General features: G+C 46.2%; 1 protein-coding gene across 1 annotated transcript; it reads right to left on the reverse strand.

Moving 5' to 3' along the window:
- Nucleotides 1-6,496: 6,496 nt before the first annotated feature.
- ID1 (inhibitor of DNA binding 1) lies at nt 6,497-10,347 on the reverse strand. The gene is made up of 3 exons (XM_081033748.1): nt 10,263-10,347; nt 8,928-10,160; nt 6,497-8,693 (listed from the first exon to the last, which is right to left on the reverse strand). Exons 2-3 carry the CDS (start codon nt 9,348-9,350, stop codon nt 8,652-8,654), a joined length of 465 nt encoding a protein of 154 aa, XP_080889874.1. The 5' UTR covers nt 9,351-10,160; nt 10,263-10,347; the 3' UTR covers nt 6,497-8,651.
- Between the last annotated feature and the right edge of the window lie 3,122 nt (nt 10,348-13,469).

Genomic DNA, 13,469 nt, shown 5'->3' on the forward strand with positions numbered 1-13,469 from the left:
CTCTTGAGACTTCTTCTCTGACCCATGGGTTATTTAGAAATGTGTTGTTTAGTTTCCAAATATTTGGGGTTTTTCCAGATATTCAGTTCTTGACTTCTAATTTAATTTCACTATAATCAGAGAACGTACTTTATATCATTTAAAATTTTAAACATTTGTTCAATGTAAAAGGCCCAGAATATGGTCCATTTTGGTGAATGTTCCATGTGTACTTGGATAGAATTTGTTCTGTGCTACTGTTAGGTAGAGTTCTCTATAAATGTCTATTAGGTCAAGTTGGTTAACAATGTTGTTGAGGTCTTTAATATCTTTGCTGAAGTTCTGTGTTTTCAATTACTGTAAAAGGAACGTTGATATCCACAAGTATAATTGTGACTTTCAGATTTATCAGTTTTTGCTTTATATGTTTAGGAGCTTTGTTGAGAAGCGCATACACACAGAATTGTCATGTCTTCTTGGTGAATTAACCCTTTAATCATTATATAATGTCCTTCTGTGTCCCTGGTGATTTTTCTTATTCTGACTTCTGCTTTGTCTGTTATTTATATATCCATTCCAACTTTTTCTCTTTGATTAGTGGCTCCATAGTATGTCTTTTTCCATCCTTCTTTTAATTTACCTAGATAATTATATTTAAAGTGAGCTTCACGTAGACAGAATATTGTTGGTCTTGTTTTATTTTCTTTTTACTCTAATACAACAATTGCTAACTTTTAATTGGTGCATTTACATAATAATTAGTACATTTATGTAATTGTTAATAAGAGTAAATTTAGATCTACTATTTCATTATTCTTTTTAATTATTTCCTCTTCCTCCTTTCCTGCCTTCTTTTAGATTACTTGATTATTCTTAGTGTTCCATTTTAATTTATTTATTATATTTTTGGCTATATATTTTTGTATTAATTTTCTCTAGGGTCTGTGGTTTCCCTAGGGATTACAATGTACATACTTAACTTTTGACAGTCTATTTAGTGTTAGGAGATTGAGAACATCCAGTGATTTTTTTTAAAGATCTGAGATACTGTATTTCTAAAATGTTCATTTGGTCACTTAGCTCTTTTGTTTTTTCCTTAGTATAACTCAATGATTCTTTTGAAAGTCATTTTATTAATGTGTAATTGACATACAGAAAGCAGTAGATATTTAATGTATACAACTTGCTGAATTTGGAGATAAGTGTACGCTCATAAAACCCTCTCCACAATCAAAGCCATAACTTTATCCATCACCTGCAAAAGTTTCCTAATGCCCTGCTCTTCTTTTAATATTGATTTTCCTTTCGCGGTAAGAGCACTTAACATAAGATCTATTTTCTAAGCAAGTTTTAAAGCATACAGTACAGTATTAACTCTAGACCTTCTGTTGTACAGTAGATCTCCAGAACTTATTTGTCTGGTATTACTTTGTACCTTTTGACCAGAACCTTCCCATTTTGGGGTTCTTTTTTAAATAATTTCTATTTCTCTGCTGAGAATGTGTTTTTCCATTCATTTCTGAAACGTTTATCTTATATAATAGCTTCTTTGAAGTCTTTGTCTGATAATTCCAACATCTGTGTCTTTTCATAGCTGGCATCTATTGATTTTTCTTTGAGAATTGGTCGGATGTTCCCTGTTGAGTAACTTTGCATTGCATCCTGGATATTTTAAATATTATCTTGTGAGACTTCAGGTACTATTAAAAGCCTCTAAATTTTTTCCATAGCAGGCAAACCTGATTAGGTTCAGACTGTATGTTCTATGTCACTTTCAATGGGCAGTAGTTCTAATATCTGTTTTATTTTCAAAGCTTTGCTATGCTCTTTGGGTCTGCTAGGGGCTGGGGTTAGTCTGAGACTTAGGCAGTGGTTTATATGGTGTTTCAGTACTTTTCAAAGCCTTATCATCCTTCTTGGGATGTGTTCCACCCAAGCACAGCTTCTGGTTGAGCCCAGGATTTGTGTTGGTTCATACACAGAATTAGAGGGTTCCCTTTATGCACTCTTTCTTCTCCAGGATTTTCTCTACATTCCCTGGCTGCCGGGGACCCCCTTTTCTGGTTCTCCAGTTGGAAGTATGGTATTCTCTTAGAATTTTAACTGCCAGCACTGTCTCACAATTCCTCACCATGAGGCCTGCCCTGAGGGCAAAGCAGCAAGAGAAAAGAGAAAAAAAGGAGGTTTAGAGGATTCCCACACTATCCTCACTACAGAGGCCCCTTTTCCACAGTCTTTTCTCTAGAGGGTGGATTTTTTTCTCAGACCTTTTATCTCAACAGGATTGGGAATTGCAGGGCAGACAGGGTGTCCTGGGGCAGGACCAGGTGAGAACAAAAGTTAAATAAAAATAATAACAAGAATTCTCCTCACACTCTCCAGCTCATTTTTCCTGGGGTCCTTTTTCCTGGGTTTCTGATCAGAATGTTAGACTTTTCTTTTTTAATTTTTATTGGGGAATAATGGGGAACAGTGTATTTTTCCAGGACCCATCAGCTCCAAGTCAAGTCGTTGTTTTTGTTTATTTATTTGTTTTTTTCAATCTAGTTGTGGAGGGCGCAGCTCACTGGCCCATGTGGGAATCCAACTGGTGACCTGGGTGTTAAGAGCACTGCACTCTAACCACTGACCAAACCAGCCACCCCACGTTACGCTTTTCTATTGGACTTTTTGCTGCCATGTCAACTGCAGTTTCCTGATTTGGGCACCACAGTTCAAAGCAAGAAGATACAAGAAGACAATTTAACCAGGAAACTCCCCATTGCCATAGTGGCTGTTCCTCAAGTTTTGACTTTTCATCCCAATCTCTTCTCTATTATTTACAAAGCTCCTTGTAAGTAGTTGCCTTTTGTATTCAAGCAGAGTTTTTATTTGTAATCAGTGGGAGAGATAGACTATATAGGCTTATTCTAGTTTAGCCTTCATTTTATCTAGAGGGGCACACAGGGGCTTTAAAAGAACTAATATTTTATTTCTTAAGCAGGATGGCTGGTGCTTAAATTTTCACTTTATTATCATCTTTAAACTGTATATATTAGTAATATCTACTTCTTTTGTATTTACAATACATTTCACAATTTATAAAAAAATTTCAAGAATTTGCCCAAGATCTCCTTTTCTGGGGGAGGTAATGATTTCTCAGAGGGGGCTGTCACAGAGTAAGGAAGAAGAAAGAGGATGAAAAAGTGGTGGAAAAGTAGCTAAGGCGCTGATCAGAGCAAGGCGGAGGATGAAGATTTCTGAATTTGTCGCCTGCTACTACGTACGTTTACACAGATACATATTCACATACCAGACACAGAAATACTCTTCCAATACTCCCAGCTCTGGATGCAGTTCCCAGAAGTTCGGCTGGAGGCCGCCAAAGCACCAGCTTTCGCTGCCCGCAGGAACCAGGCCTCATTTCTCGCCTGTGCTGGCGCACTTCCGGCTGTCCCCGGGAGGGGGCGCCAGTGGACCGAGGAAGGCCAGAGCGGGCTTGGCGCCCGGTTTACTGGTGCGCTAGTGAGCTCAGCGGCGCCCTGGTCCTCCCAGCTTTCACTACCGCTCAGGATCCCGGCTCTCAAGCTGAAGAAACGAACAACATCGTAAACATGATTCTGCTGCGCCTCCTGCAGCCTTGCCTTCAAGTTGGATCCTGTTGCGCGCCTCCCTCTCCCCCTCACATGTAAAAGGGAGAAGCTAAGTTTTTGGAGCCTAAGTTTTTGCAATCTTGGCACAGCATTTTGCAAATTTTACAAGAACACACACCAAAAAAACCATGAACACATTGCTAGGGTTCTTTCCAGATGAGGAGACTTGAAGTTTAAGCTTCAGTAATTTCAGAGTAAATCCACCTCGGATCATACATACGCATGTGTACTACTTACTGTCTGTCCTCCATGAGAATGTAAGTTCCAAGAGGGCAAGACTTGTATCTGAATTGTTAGCTCCTGCAGCCTCATTGGTTCCGAGCACATAGAGGAAGCTGTACAATTATTTGCTGAATGAACCAGTGGGCTGGCACAATTTTCCAAGTGGACATGACAATGCCCTGGCATGGGATTTGAGGAGTGGATGGGATAGGAATGATGTCACTGAAACCTCAAAACAGTAACCATAACACTCATTTAAAAGCTGAGGATGCAGCAAGTACCCAATCTGACGTGGCACAGGGCCTAGAACCCAGCTCTGCCTTCCCTTGCTCTCTCTTGGCCCCAGCTACCGCCCTCCCTCCCAGCCACCCCTTGCACAAGGCCCTGATGCAAGCTGTGCAGGCTGGGGCGCCCCTCTTACGGGCAGCGCTGGGAAAAAGATTTTGCAAGAGTTGGGGCAGGAAGCTCCAGCTAGGGCGTCCTGAGAAGATAAGGGCGCCCCTGCCCCTCAAGCGCCTCCAGGCCTTCTGATTTCCTCTCTTCCCTTCCCTTCCCTTTCCCGGAAAGCAGCGACTGAACCCTGGCCGGGCTGTGACTCACCTCCTTTCCCTCTGGCAGCCAGACTGGGATCCCAGACCTGCCTGTCACTGGAAAGCCTTGCTGTGCGTGAGGCTGGGCAGCAGGGAGCCCTCTCTAGCAGGCAGTTTCTGGAGTAACTCAACAAGAGTAACTGGCACGCAGAAAGGTTCTATTGCTGAGCCTTAGTCTCAGGAGGCAAAATGTGGGGGACCCCTGGAGTACCCCCACATTAAACCAACTTAGAGGCCTAGGGTGACTCAGATTAGGTGTAAGGTTGGTATGTGTGAAGCACCCTTGTTCCCTATGGGTGGGAGGAGCAGTGTACATATCTCTGGATCAAGGCCTGGTGATCCCTCCGCTTTCAGGACAGCAGCAGACATGTCCACAGTTTGGTTGGTCCCTACCTGGTTCAAGACCACAGGTTCAAGACCCAGCTGTGTGACCTGTCCGCTCAGAACCAGGTCACACAGGATCTGACCCAGGACTTTTTAGAGCTCAAGAGCCTGGGCCATTTCCATCCTTCAAGGCTCTAGTTAGGCTTTTTAAATTAAGAAATACCACAACAAAATGTGGGTTGCAATACTTGTGATATATGCATCATGTGTCTTGCATTTTCCAAGTTTATGCTTTTGAAACAAAAATATATTATGATTAGGTATGATTTCAATTGCAAATAAGATGAAAAAGGCTAAATTGGATGTCCTGAGGGAACACGAAACCCCTCATAAGCCTCGTTTAGACCAGCCTGATTTCTGTTCCGTCCTCTAAGTCAATGTCACAGTGTGGCCTTGGGTGGGTCACCTCACCTCTCTGATGCCTTCCTTTTCTCATCTGAAAAGTAGGAATCTTCCTTTTCTCATCTGAAAAGTAGGAATCGCAATGGGCCCACACAAGGCTGATGAGACAACCTCCTTAGGAAGGGCTCAAAACATTTCACACCAACATATACTAAGTGTCCACTACAAACCAGTCCAGTGCTAAGCTTTTTACCTTCAATTGATCCTGGAGGCCAAGGTTCTGGAGCCCATTTTCCAGATGAGAAAGCAGAGGCTCAGACAGGTGCAGTGATGAGTATCAGGGCTGATTCAGAGGCTATGGTCTACCAGCCTCCCTACTAACATGTTAGTCTATTGTTGTTGCTGCTGTTGTTACTGTGATTATTAAAATGAGCACATGATAGCATTGCTCCCATACAGCTGTGAGAAGGATTAAATAAAAATTTAAAAGAACTTAGTATTTAGTACCTGGCACATGATAAACACTCTGTGTTTGTTAAATAAAAAGTAAAAAATACTTCAGGTTTTGGGCCCCCAGTCCTGGAGAGGCAAGGTCCAATGTTCAAAGAAACTTTGTCCTGGTGTTTCTTTGAAAGCTACTGCCGGCCTCCCGCCTCGCCCCATCCAGGAGGGGTTAAGGAGTTAATGATTTCCCAAGCAGGGGCTGAAAGGAGCAGGGTTTTGCGTGCTACCCGCGCACACTACACACACACACACTCACACACTCACTCCCTCCCTCCCCGGCCTCTGTCCCCCTCCCTCCCTCCCTCCCTTCCCCTGCGAGGCCGGGAGCCTCTTATGCAAGCCGGCGGCGCCCGCCCGTTCCCAGGCCCGGCTGCAGCTGCGGGCGGAGGGGCAGGGCGGGGGCGGCGCGCTGTTTGTCTAGCGCGGCCGTGCCAAAGGCGGCGGGCCCCAGACAGCCAGGCGCCTCCGTACACCTGGGGATGCTCAGGTTAAATAGCTCCGCATTCCTCGGGCCCAGCTGATGGAAACGCTCCCAGGCCGCCGCGGAGCCGGCCTCCAGATGGGCTGGGCCCGGGCCAAAGGGGAAAAGAGGGAAACGTGGAAGCCAGAGTGTGCCTGAACGGTTGGGGCTGGGGGCCAGGTCCCGCCACAGCCTCGTCCTCCCCTGGAAAACGGCCCTACCGTGTAGGAGTGTACGCGGGGACACGCCCCCGCTCCCGTGGGTGGGCTTGCAGGCGGGGGCCCACACACGGGAGGGAATGGGTGCACACGTGTGCTTCTGAGGACACTCCAAGGACACACAGGCGACAATTAATAATTTATAACTAGCAAACACCACAGGCTAAGTGCTCTACTTCATTTATTCAATACAATTCTACGAGGTTAATGCTCGTGAAAAAAAGCAGTGGGGAGGGGAGTCCATGGAGAGTAGCAAAGGACTTAATTTACCTCCAAATATTATGTTCTTTGATAAAGTTCATAATGTTCTTGGAGAGAGGGTGGGACGTGGTTTTTTTAAATTTATTTTTCAATTATAATTATATTTATTAGTTTCAGGTGATTAGACAAGGAATGTTATCTATCTTAATGTTAATGCTCAATAGAGGATAATCTTTAAAACATTTTTTTTGTTCATCCCCTCTGAGCCTCTATTTGTTGTAAACCTAGGATCAGAATCCTAACTTAAGCACCCACCCTCAGGGATCCAGGAAATCGTTTATGTAAAGGGTTGAACATACAGGCAGGCTCATGGTGCTAGGTGCTATTTATTTTATTCTATTTTATTTATTGACAAAATAAAATATATTAAGTTCTTATCCTCTCTGGGACAAGTGCTTTGCCCTTTCGGGGACTTTGGTTTTTCCCTGTGTAATACATGGGATTCGACCTGGCCGGGATACTTGAGGGTCGGTGTCCTGAAGGCTAACAATTCCCAGGAAAAGAGGCACTTGAACTTTCAAGGAAGGGTTTGCCTGGATACAGCTGCCCCCACCTCCACCCCTGACCAGCCAAGACCCAGGAATGCCAGCCAATCTACAGAACAATTACCCACTTAGGAGCCCAGTGTGGTTCTGCAGCCACTAGACAAGCAAACCCATCCATCATGCCAGATCCATGCAGAGATGCCCACAATGCATTTAGGTACAACACACAAGCCCAAATAACTGGACGTTGTACTTATCTGCAGAACACGTGCTCACATTTGCCCTCTGCCTACACCCCCATGCCTGTACACCAGAGGACCCAGCCCCACGGGGGGAACTACCAGTTCATTCATGTCACACACACAGGCCCACTCATATGCACTCCCCCATGAGTACGAACTCACGCACGTGTCCAGGCAGATAGGCCCTTACCAATGACACCCTTTTCCTGCTCAGGAGCGGGGGACTGTCCTGCCCACTCCTCAGAACCCACACAGGAGCCCTGGGGGAGAGAGGTTTCTATGAGCTTCTGGCATAGCCAGGCCAGGGTGAGGGGGCTGAGTCCGAGCCCAGAGCAGGTGGCCCTGCAGCTGTGCCCAGGCTAGTCCTGCCAAGTTGCTCACCCACTTGGACAAGCCTGGAGCTCCAGGGCAGACTGCTGGAACCCAGGGTTAGGCTGCCCACTGGGGGAGGCACCTCCTACTGGGGAATGGGGCAATGCAGTCCTGCCTTAGATAAGCTGAGGCTCTGGGCAAGTCCCGTTCCCCTGGATCTCACTTCCCCCATCTTGGCAAAGATGCAGGTGGTCCAGTGACCTGGTTCTCCAACTTAAATGCCTTGTTGAAGACTCCAACCCAGAGGGGATCTTGGCAGGTTGATCTGCATTTTAACAACCTCCCCAGGTGACCCAGATGGCCCAATGACCACTTTGAGAAACCCCAAAGGATTTAATTTTATGACACTGGGGAGCAGGAAAATGGCCATGGATGAGGGATAAGAATACACTTTAAAGACACCGGAAACACTCACTTCAGGCCGGGTAAAAGGGACAGTCCAGATGTGGCTTTCCGGTCCTCCTCCCCCCAACACCAGCTGCAAAAAGGGTCACGGGTCATCCCCCCAGCCCAGGCCCCTCCCCTCAATCCAAGAACACTGCAACTTTACCACCATCTAAAGTATTTGTTTAATAACAACAGAAAAAAAACCCCACAGAACTATTGTAAAACAATATTCTCAGTCGGTGATCATTGTAATATACAATACAAAGCAATTAATTTCCTCAGAAATCTGAGAAGCACCAAATGTGACCATTTTTTAAAATGTCTGCTTTTCAAAAAATAGAAACACACGGGGGGCACTTCCCCCCCAAGTCTCTGGTGGCTGATAGGTGTGGAGGGAGGGTCGGCCTGCCCTCGTCAGTCCCCCAGCCCTGGGCTGGCTCTAGCAAGCGCCCAATGGCCGCCGATCTCGGTTTTGTTTCTCCCCAGCTGCCAACGAAGCGCTAGGGAGGACCAGAGAGCACTAATTCCTCCGCCCCGAAGGGCTGGGGTCCGCCGATCCCGGAGGACCGCGCTTCAGCGACACAAGATGCGATCGTCCGCTGGAACACATGCCGCCTGTGAAAGGAAAAGAGAATAGGTGAGACGGGAGGTTTGGAGGAGACAAGGCTGCAAGCGCCCCCTTCCCCAGAAGACACGAGGGAGCGCTTTCATCGATCTCCTCGGGCACCCTTACATAGCCGGGTGTCCCAAGGTTTGGGGTGGACGTGGGGCCAAGATCCCCTCCTCTCTGGACCTCAGTTTTCCCATCTGTAGAAGGAAAATGCTATCGTGCTCCATTTCGGACCTCACCTCGGCCGCCAGGGCGCTGATCTCGCCGTTGAGGGTGCTGAGAGGAGCTCGGGTGGGGAGCCCCCGGCCCCCTGGGGCCCCGACTTGAGATTCCGAGTTCAGCTCCAACTCCAGGTCCCAGATATAGTCGATGACGTGCTGGAGGATCTCCACCCTGCTCACCTTGCGGTTCTGGGGCAGGGTGGGCACCAGCTCTTTGAGGCGTGAGTAGCAGCCGTTCATGTCGTAGAGCAGCACGTTGACCTGCTGCTCATCGAGCAGGGCGGGCAGGCGCGCCCCGGGGCCGCCGGCGCAGCGAGAGATGGCCACGCTCTGCTCGGACAGACAACGCACCACCTCGCCAGCGCCGCCGGGCGTCTTGCCGGCTTTCAGTGCGCAGCTGGGACCCGCGGCTGCCGCGCCGCTGCCACTGGCAACCTTCATGATTATGGCGTTGGTGTAGGAGAGGAGGCGAAGCGAACGGAGAAAGCGAGGGATGGACCCACGGGAAAAGGTTGTAACGCTGTAGAGTCGGTTGTAGAAAGCGCGAGCGAAGCGCCACTGCCCGCTATTTATAAAGACTCGGCGGCTCCACCCCGAGGGGCGGGCTCAGGCGTTCAAAAGCAGCCAATGGGAGAGCGAGAGGCGTGGCCTCGAGAGGTTCTGGGCCCCGCCTCCTGCTCTGATAGCGCACCCTGGAGGGCGTGGAAAAGGGACCAGAGTCTCAGGAACCAAAAGAGTGGGAGGGTACAGGGCAGGGTGGCTAGTGGAGGCGAGGGCTGTCTTGGATTCCTCCGGAAGGAGGCAAAACCGATATTGCCGATAACGAAAAGACTTCAAGAATCAGTTTTCCTGGGGTCATTTTCTCATTTCTCCAGCCCGAATGAAAGATACTGAGGCCCTGATGGAGAAGGGGCTAGCTCTGAGTCGCCCAGCGAGCTCACTAATAGAGCCCCGGCTTTTGGACCCTATTGGAAGATGACCTCTGGGACCACGATCTCGCGAATATTTGGGCCGAAATTTAAAACAGGATCTCCTTTACACTCCGTTCCCCGGGGCTGTTCTTTTTCCCAATTCCCAGAGAATGTTGCTGGTTAATGTTCCTAGGGGACTTACCCAGGCCCCTTGGGTGGGAGCAATTAGCCTCGGAAAGTCTTCCTCTAGGATTGGGGGCTGAGCTTCTAGGACCTGAACCAGATAGAAGGCTCCCAGAGTGGGAATGCATCTCCGAATTCTACCCTGAATTTGCAGCCCCTGCAAAAAAATCCCCAAAGCTGCATCAACTAGTGATTTAAACTATTTTCTCCCTTTTTTGGCTGTTCTCCCGCCCACCCCACCCCCCCACGCCCCAAAGACCTCGGAGCAGGGTCTCCCTCCCACGGCGCGGCAGCTGCGGAGCTCGAGGCTCTTCCCCCGCCCCCCTCGCTTCCCGGGCTGGTCTGTGTCAGCGTCTGAACAAGCGGCTCAGACCGTTAGACGCCAGGCCCGTGACGTCACCCATTCATAAAACCGGGACGGGCTGTCAGGCTGGCGCCGCGCGGGCGGTCGCCATGGAGACGGCAAACGGGACTCTGCGCTCCCCCAGCCCCAAGCCAGTCACCTGTGGACCTCGTGCGAGAGGCCTGGGAATGCGCTCCTAGAGGGCGCGGTCGCCGGACAAGGGTAACCTTACCTCCCCGCCCCACACCTGGAATCTCCCCACCAGGCCCAAAGCTTGGGCCGCTTGGGAGGTTTCTCCCCATCTTCAACTCCCCCTCCATCCAGCCTGGGGAAAAACGTCCGAGTTCCGATTCCAATTTTACTGCTAGGTGAATTTAGTTGAGTCTCAGGCCCCTGAGTCCTAACATCTGCCAAGTTATTTCGATAATAATCACACAGGTGACAATTTATTGCGTTTTTACTTCGTGGCAGGCAGGCATTGTGTGAAGAGTTTGCCTTTATCATCTTCTGTAATCCTTGCCACAACTCAAGAGAGGAGCTGTTAGGTTTATACAATGGAGGAAACTGAGACTCAAAAAGCCTCCCAGGAGCCACAGCTGTTGTAATGGCTGCATTATTATAAAAGGGCACTTCATTGTAAAGCAATCCCTTCCTGCCAGGGCAGGCAGTCTGCTTCCAGAACCCTAGATTGACCAGAGGCAGGGAAACTGAGGCTTAGAATAGCTACCCAAGGCCACACAGTGTTAGCAGGGCTAAAATTCTAATCCCAGACAGGGGAGGGTGATATTATGGACTTTCTTCCCCTTAGCAATTAATTCACTGGGAATCATCAGGTTTCCTTTTCCTACAGAAGTTTGGAGGAAAGAACAATAAATCGGCCACCGACCTCCACATGAGGAAACCAGGAAAACTGACCAGGGAGACCAGTTTCAAAGGAGAGAGACATCATCAATTAATTAGCTGGTCTCCCCATCATGCAAGATCTCCAAACTCCCTAGGCTTGTTTAGCAATCCTCTAATGATTGAAGAGAACATGTTTCTGTGCAGACGAATTGCTAAAGAATTGGAAAGACAATGACCAAACAGATGAACTTAGGATATTAATCCATTATCTAGTGTTTATTACTTGAACCTGCAATGCAACTTGCTGGAATCAACTTCAGAGACACCTACACACAGGGGCACAAAGGTGTCTGCTCAAAGATGTCCACTGAGGTGCTGTTTGCAAGAGGGGAAGTTGAAATAACCTAAGTGTCCATCAACAGTGGCATTACATAAAGGATGAATAGAGCATCAGTGCTGTGGAGTGGCCCTACAGCAGAGGAAGGATAGCTCTTGAGAGATATCTAGATTTTTTTCTACCTTTGATAGAGAAAGCAAGAGTTAGACTGGAGGTTAAGTTAGGACCTCTTGTATGTAAAAAAGCAAACATACTCCTCCCAAGTATACATGTATCTGGAAATGAATTTAAAATGAGAGAGGAAATTATGCTGCGGAAAAAATTTCAAACACAATACTGTGTGATTTCTTTTACATGAAGTTCTAGAACAGGCACAACTAATGTATGGTGAAAGAAATCAGAATGCTGGTTGCCTCTGGGAGTGGAGAATGGAAGTTGCCAGGGAAGGGGTGTGAAGGAACTTTGTGGAGTGACAGAAATGATCCATATCAAAATGAGGTGTGGATTACACAGTGTATGAATTAGTCGAGGCATATTGAATTATCTACTTTCATGCATTTCACTGTATTTAAATTGCACCTCAATAAAAATATTAGAAGAAAAAAGTATAAACATGAAATTACTAATGTTACCACTGTGATGAGGAGTGAGAAGGGAAGGAGAGCAATGTGGAAAGGGAATTTCACTTTTATCTTCTCATAGGCATTTAACGTTTGTTTTGGTCTTAAATAGTATTATTAAAGTATAATTGATATACACACACTGCGTATCTTTAAATTATACAACTTGTCAAGTTTTGATAGACATACATACCCATGAACCATCACCACCATCAAGAAAATGAACATAGGCTTCATCACCCCTAAAATTTTTCTTCTGCCCCTTGTAATCTCTGCGTCTCCACTTTTCCACCTAGGCAACTACTAATCTGTTTTCTCTATAGATTAGTTTGCATTTTCTGGAATTTTTATAGAAATGAAATACAGTATATACTGTGCATATATATGTATGCACATATGTAATGTATATATAGTATATACTCTTTTATTTTGACTTTTTTTATTAGTTTCAGGTGCACAAAACAAAGTAATACTTAGACATTTATCATTTATATCCCTCACACTGTGTCAACCCCCGCCCCCCATCCACTACCCCTCTGACATCGCACACAGCCATTGCATTTCCACTGTCTCTATTCCTAATGCTGTACTCCGCTTCTTGTAAGTATGTACATATATATATGTATATACACACACATATATATACATATATATAAACTTGTAGTTGACATTCATTATTGTTCAGCTTCAGCTTCAGGTGTACACTGCAGTGATCAGTATATACTCTTTAATATTGGGGTGACAATTGTTCGTAAAATTACATAGATTTCAGGTGTATAATTGTGTATTACATCATCTATAAGTATATACTCTTTATTGTAGCTTTTTCAGCCTCCTTTCTTTAACTCAGCATAATTATTTTGAGATTCATCCATGTCCATTCCTTTTTATTGCTGAGTAGCAGTAGCGTATGGCTATAACACAATTTGTTTATCCATTCATCTATTGATAGACATTTAAGTTACTTATAGTTTTTGGTTAGTACAAAGGAAACTGATACAAGTACTTGTATGGGAGTGTTTATATGAATCTATGCTTTCATTTCTCTTAGACAAATACTTAGTAGTGAAATGACTGGGTCACATAGTAGGTATTTATTTAACTTTGTAAGAAATTGCTCAACGTTTTCCCAAGTAGGTGTACCCTTTCGCATTCCCATCTGCAGTGTGGAGAGTCCAGGTCCTCCACGTCCTCTCTAACAGTTGATGTGGTCAGACTTTCCCAGTCATTCTAATAGATTTGTTGTGGTGTCTTCCTGTGGTTTTAATTTGTACTTTCTGAATGACTAAAGATGTTGAGCATTTTTTCATGTGCTTATATGCC

This window comes from Rhinolophus hipposideros (assembly GCF_964194185.1).
Source record: "Rhinolophus hipposideros genome assembly, chromosome: 22".
Lineage (NCBI taxonomy): Eukaryota > Metazoa > Chordata > Mammalia > Chiroptera > Rhinolophidae > Rhinolophus > Rhinolophus hipposideros.

Bases quoted from the DNA above. Each gene is read 5' to 3' on its own strand.
- ID1 (XM_081033748.1), bottom strand. From the start codon at position 9,350: ATGAAGGTTGCCAGTGGCAGCGGCGCGGCAGCCGCGGGTCCCAGCTGC. The intron at 8,694-8,927 runs GTGAGGTCCGAA...TTCCTTTCACAG, and splicing joins TCAGCGCCCTGGCGGCCGAG to GCGGCATGTGTTCCAGCGGA.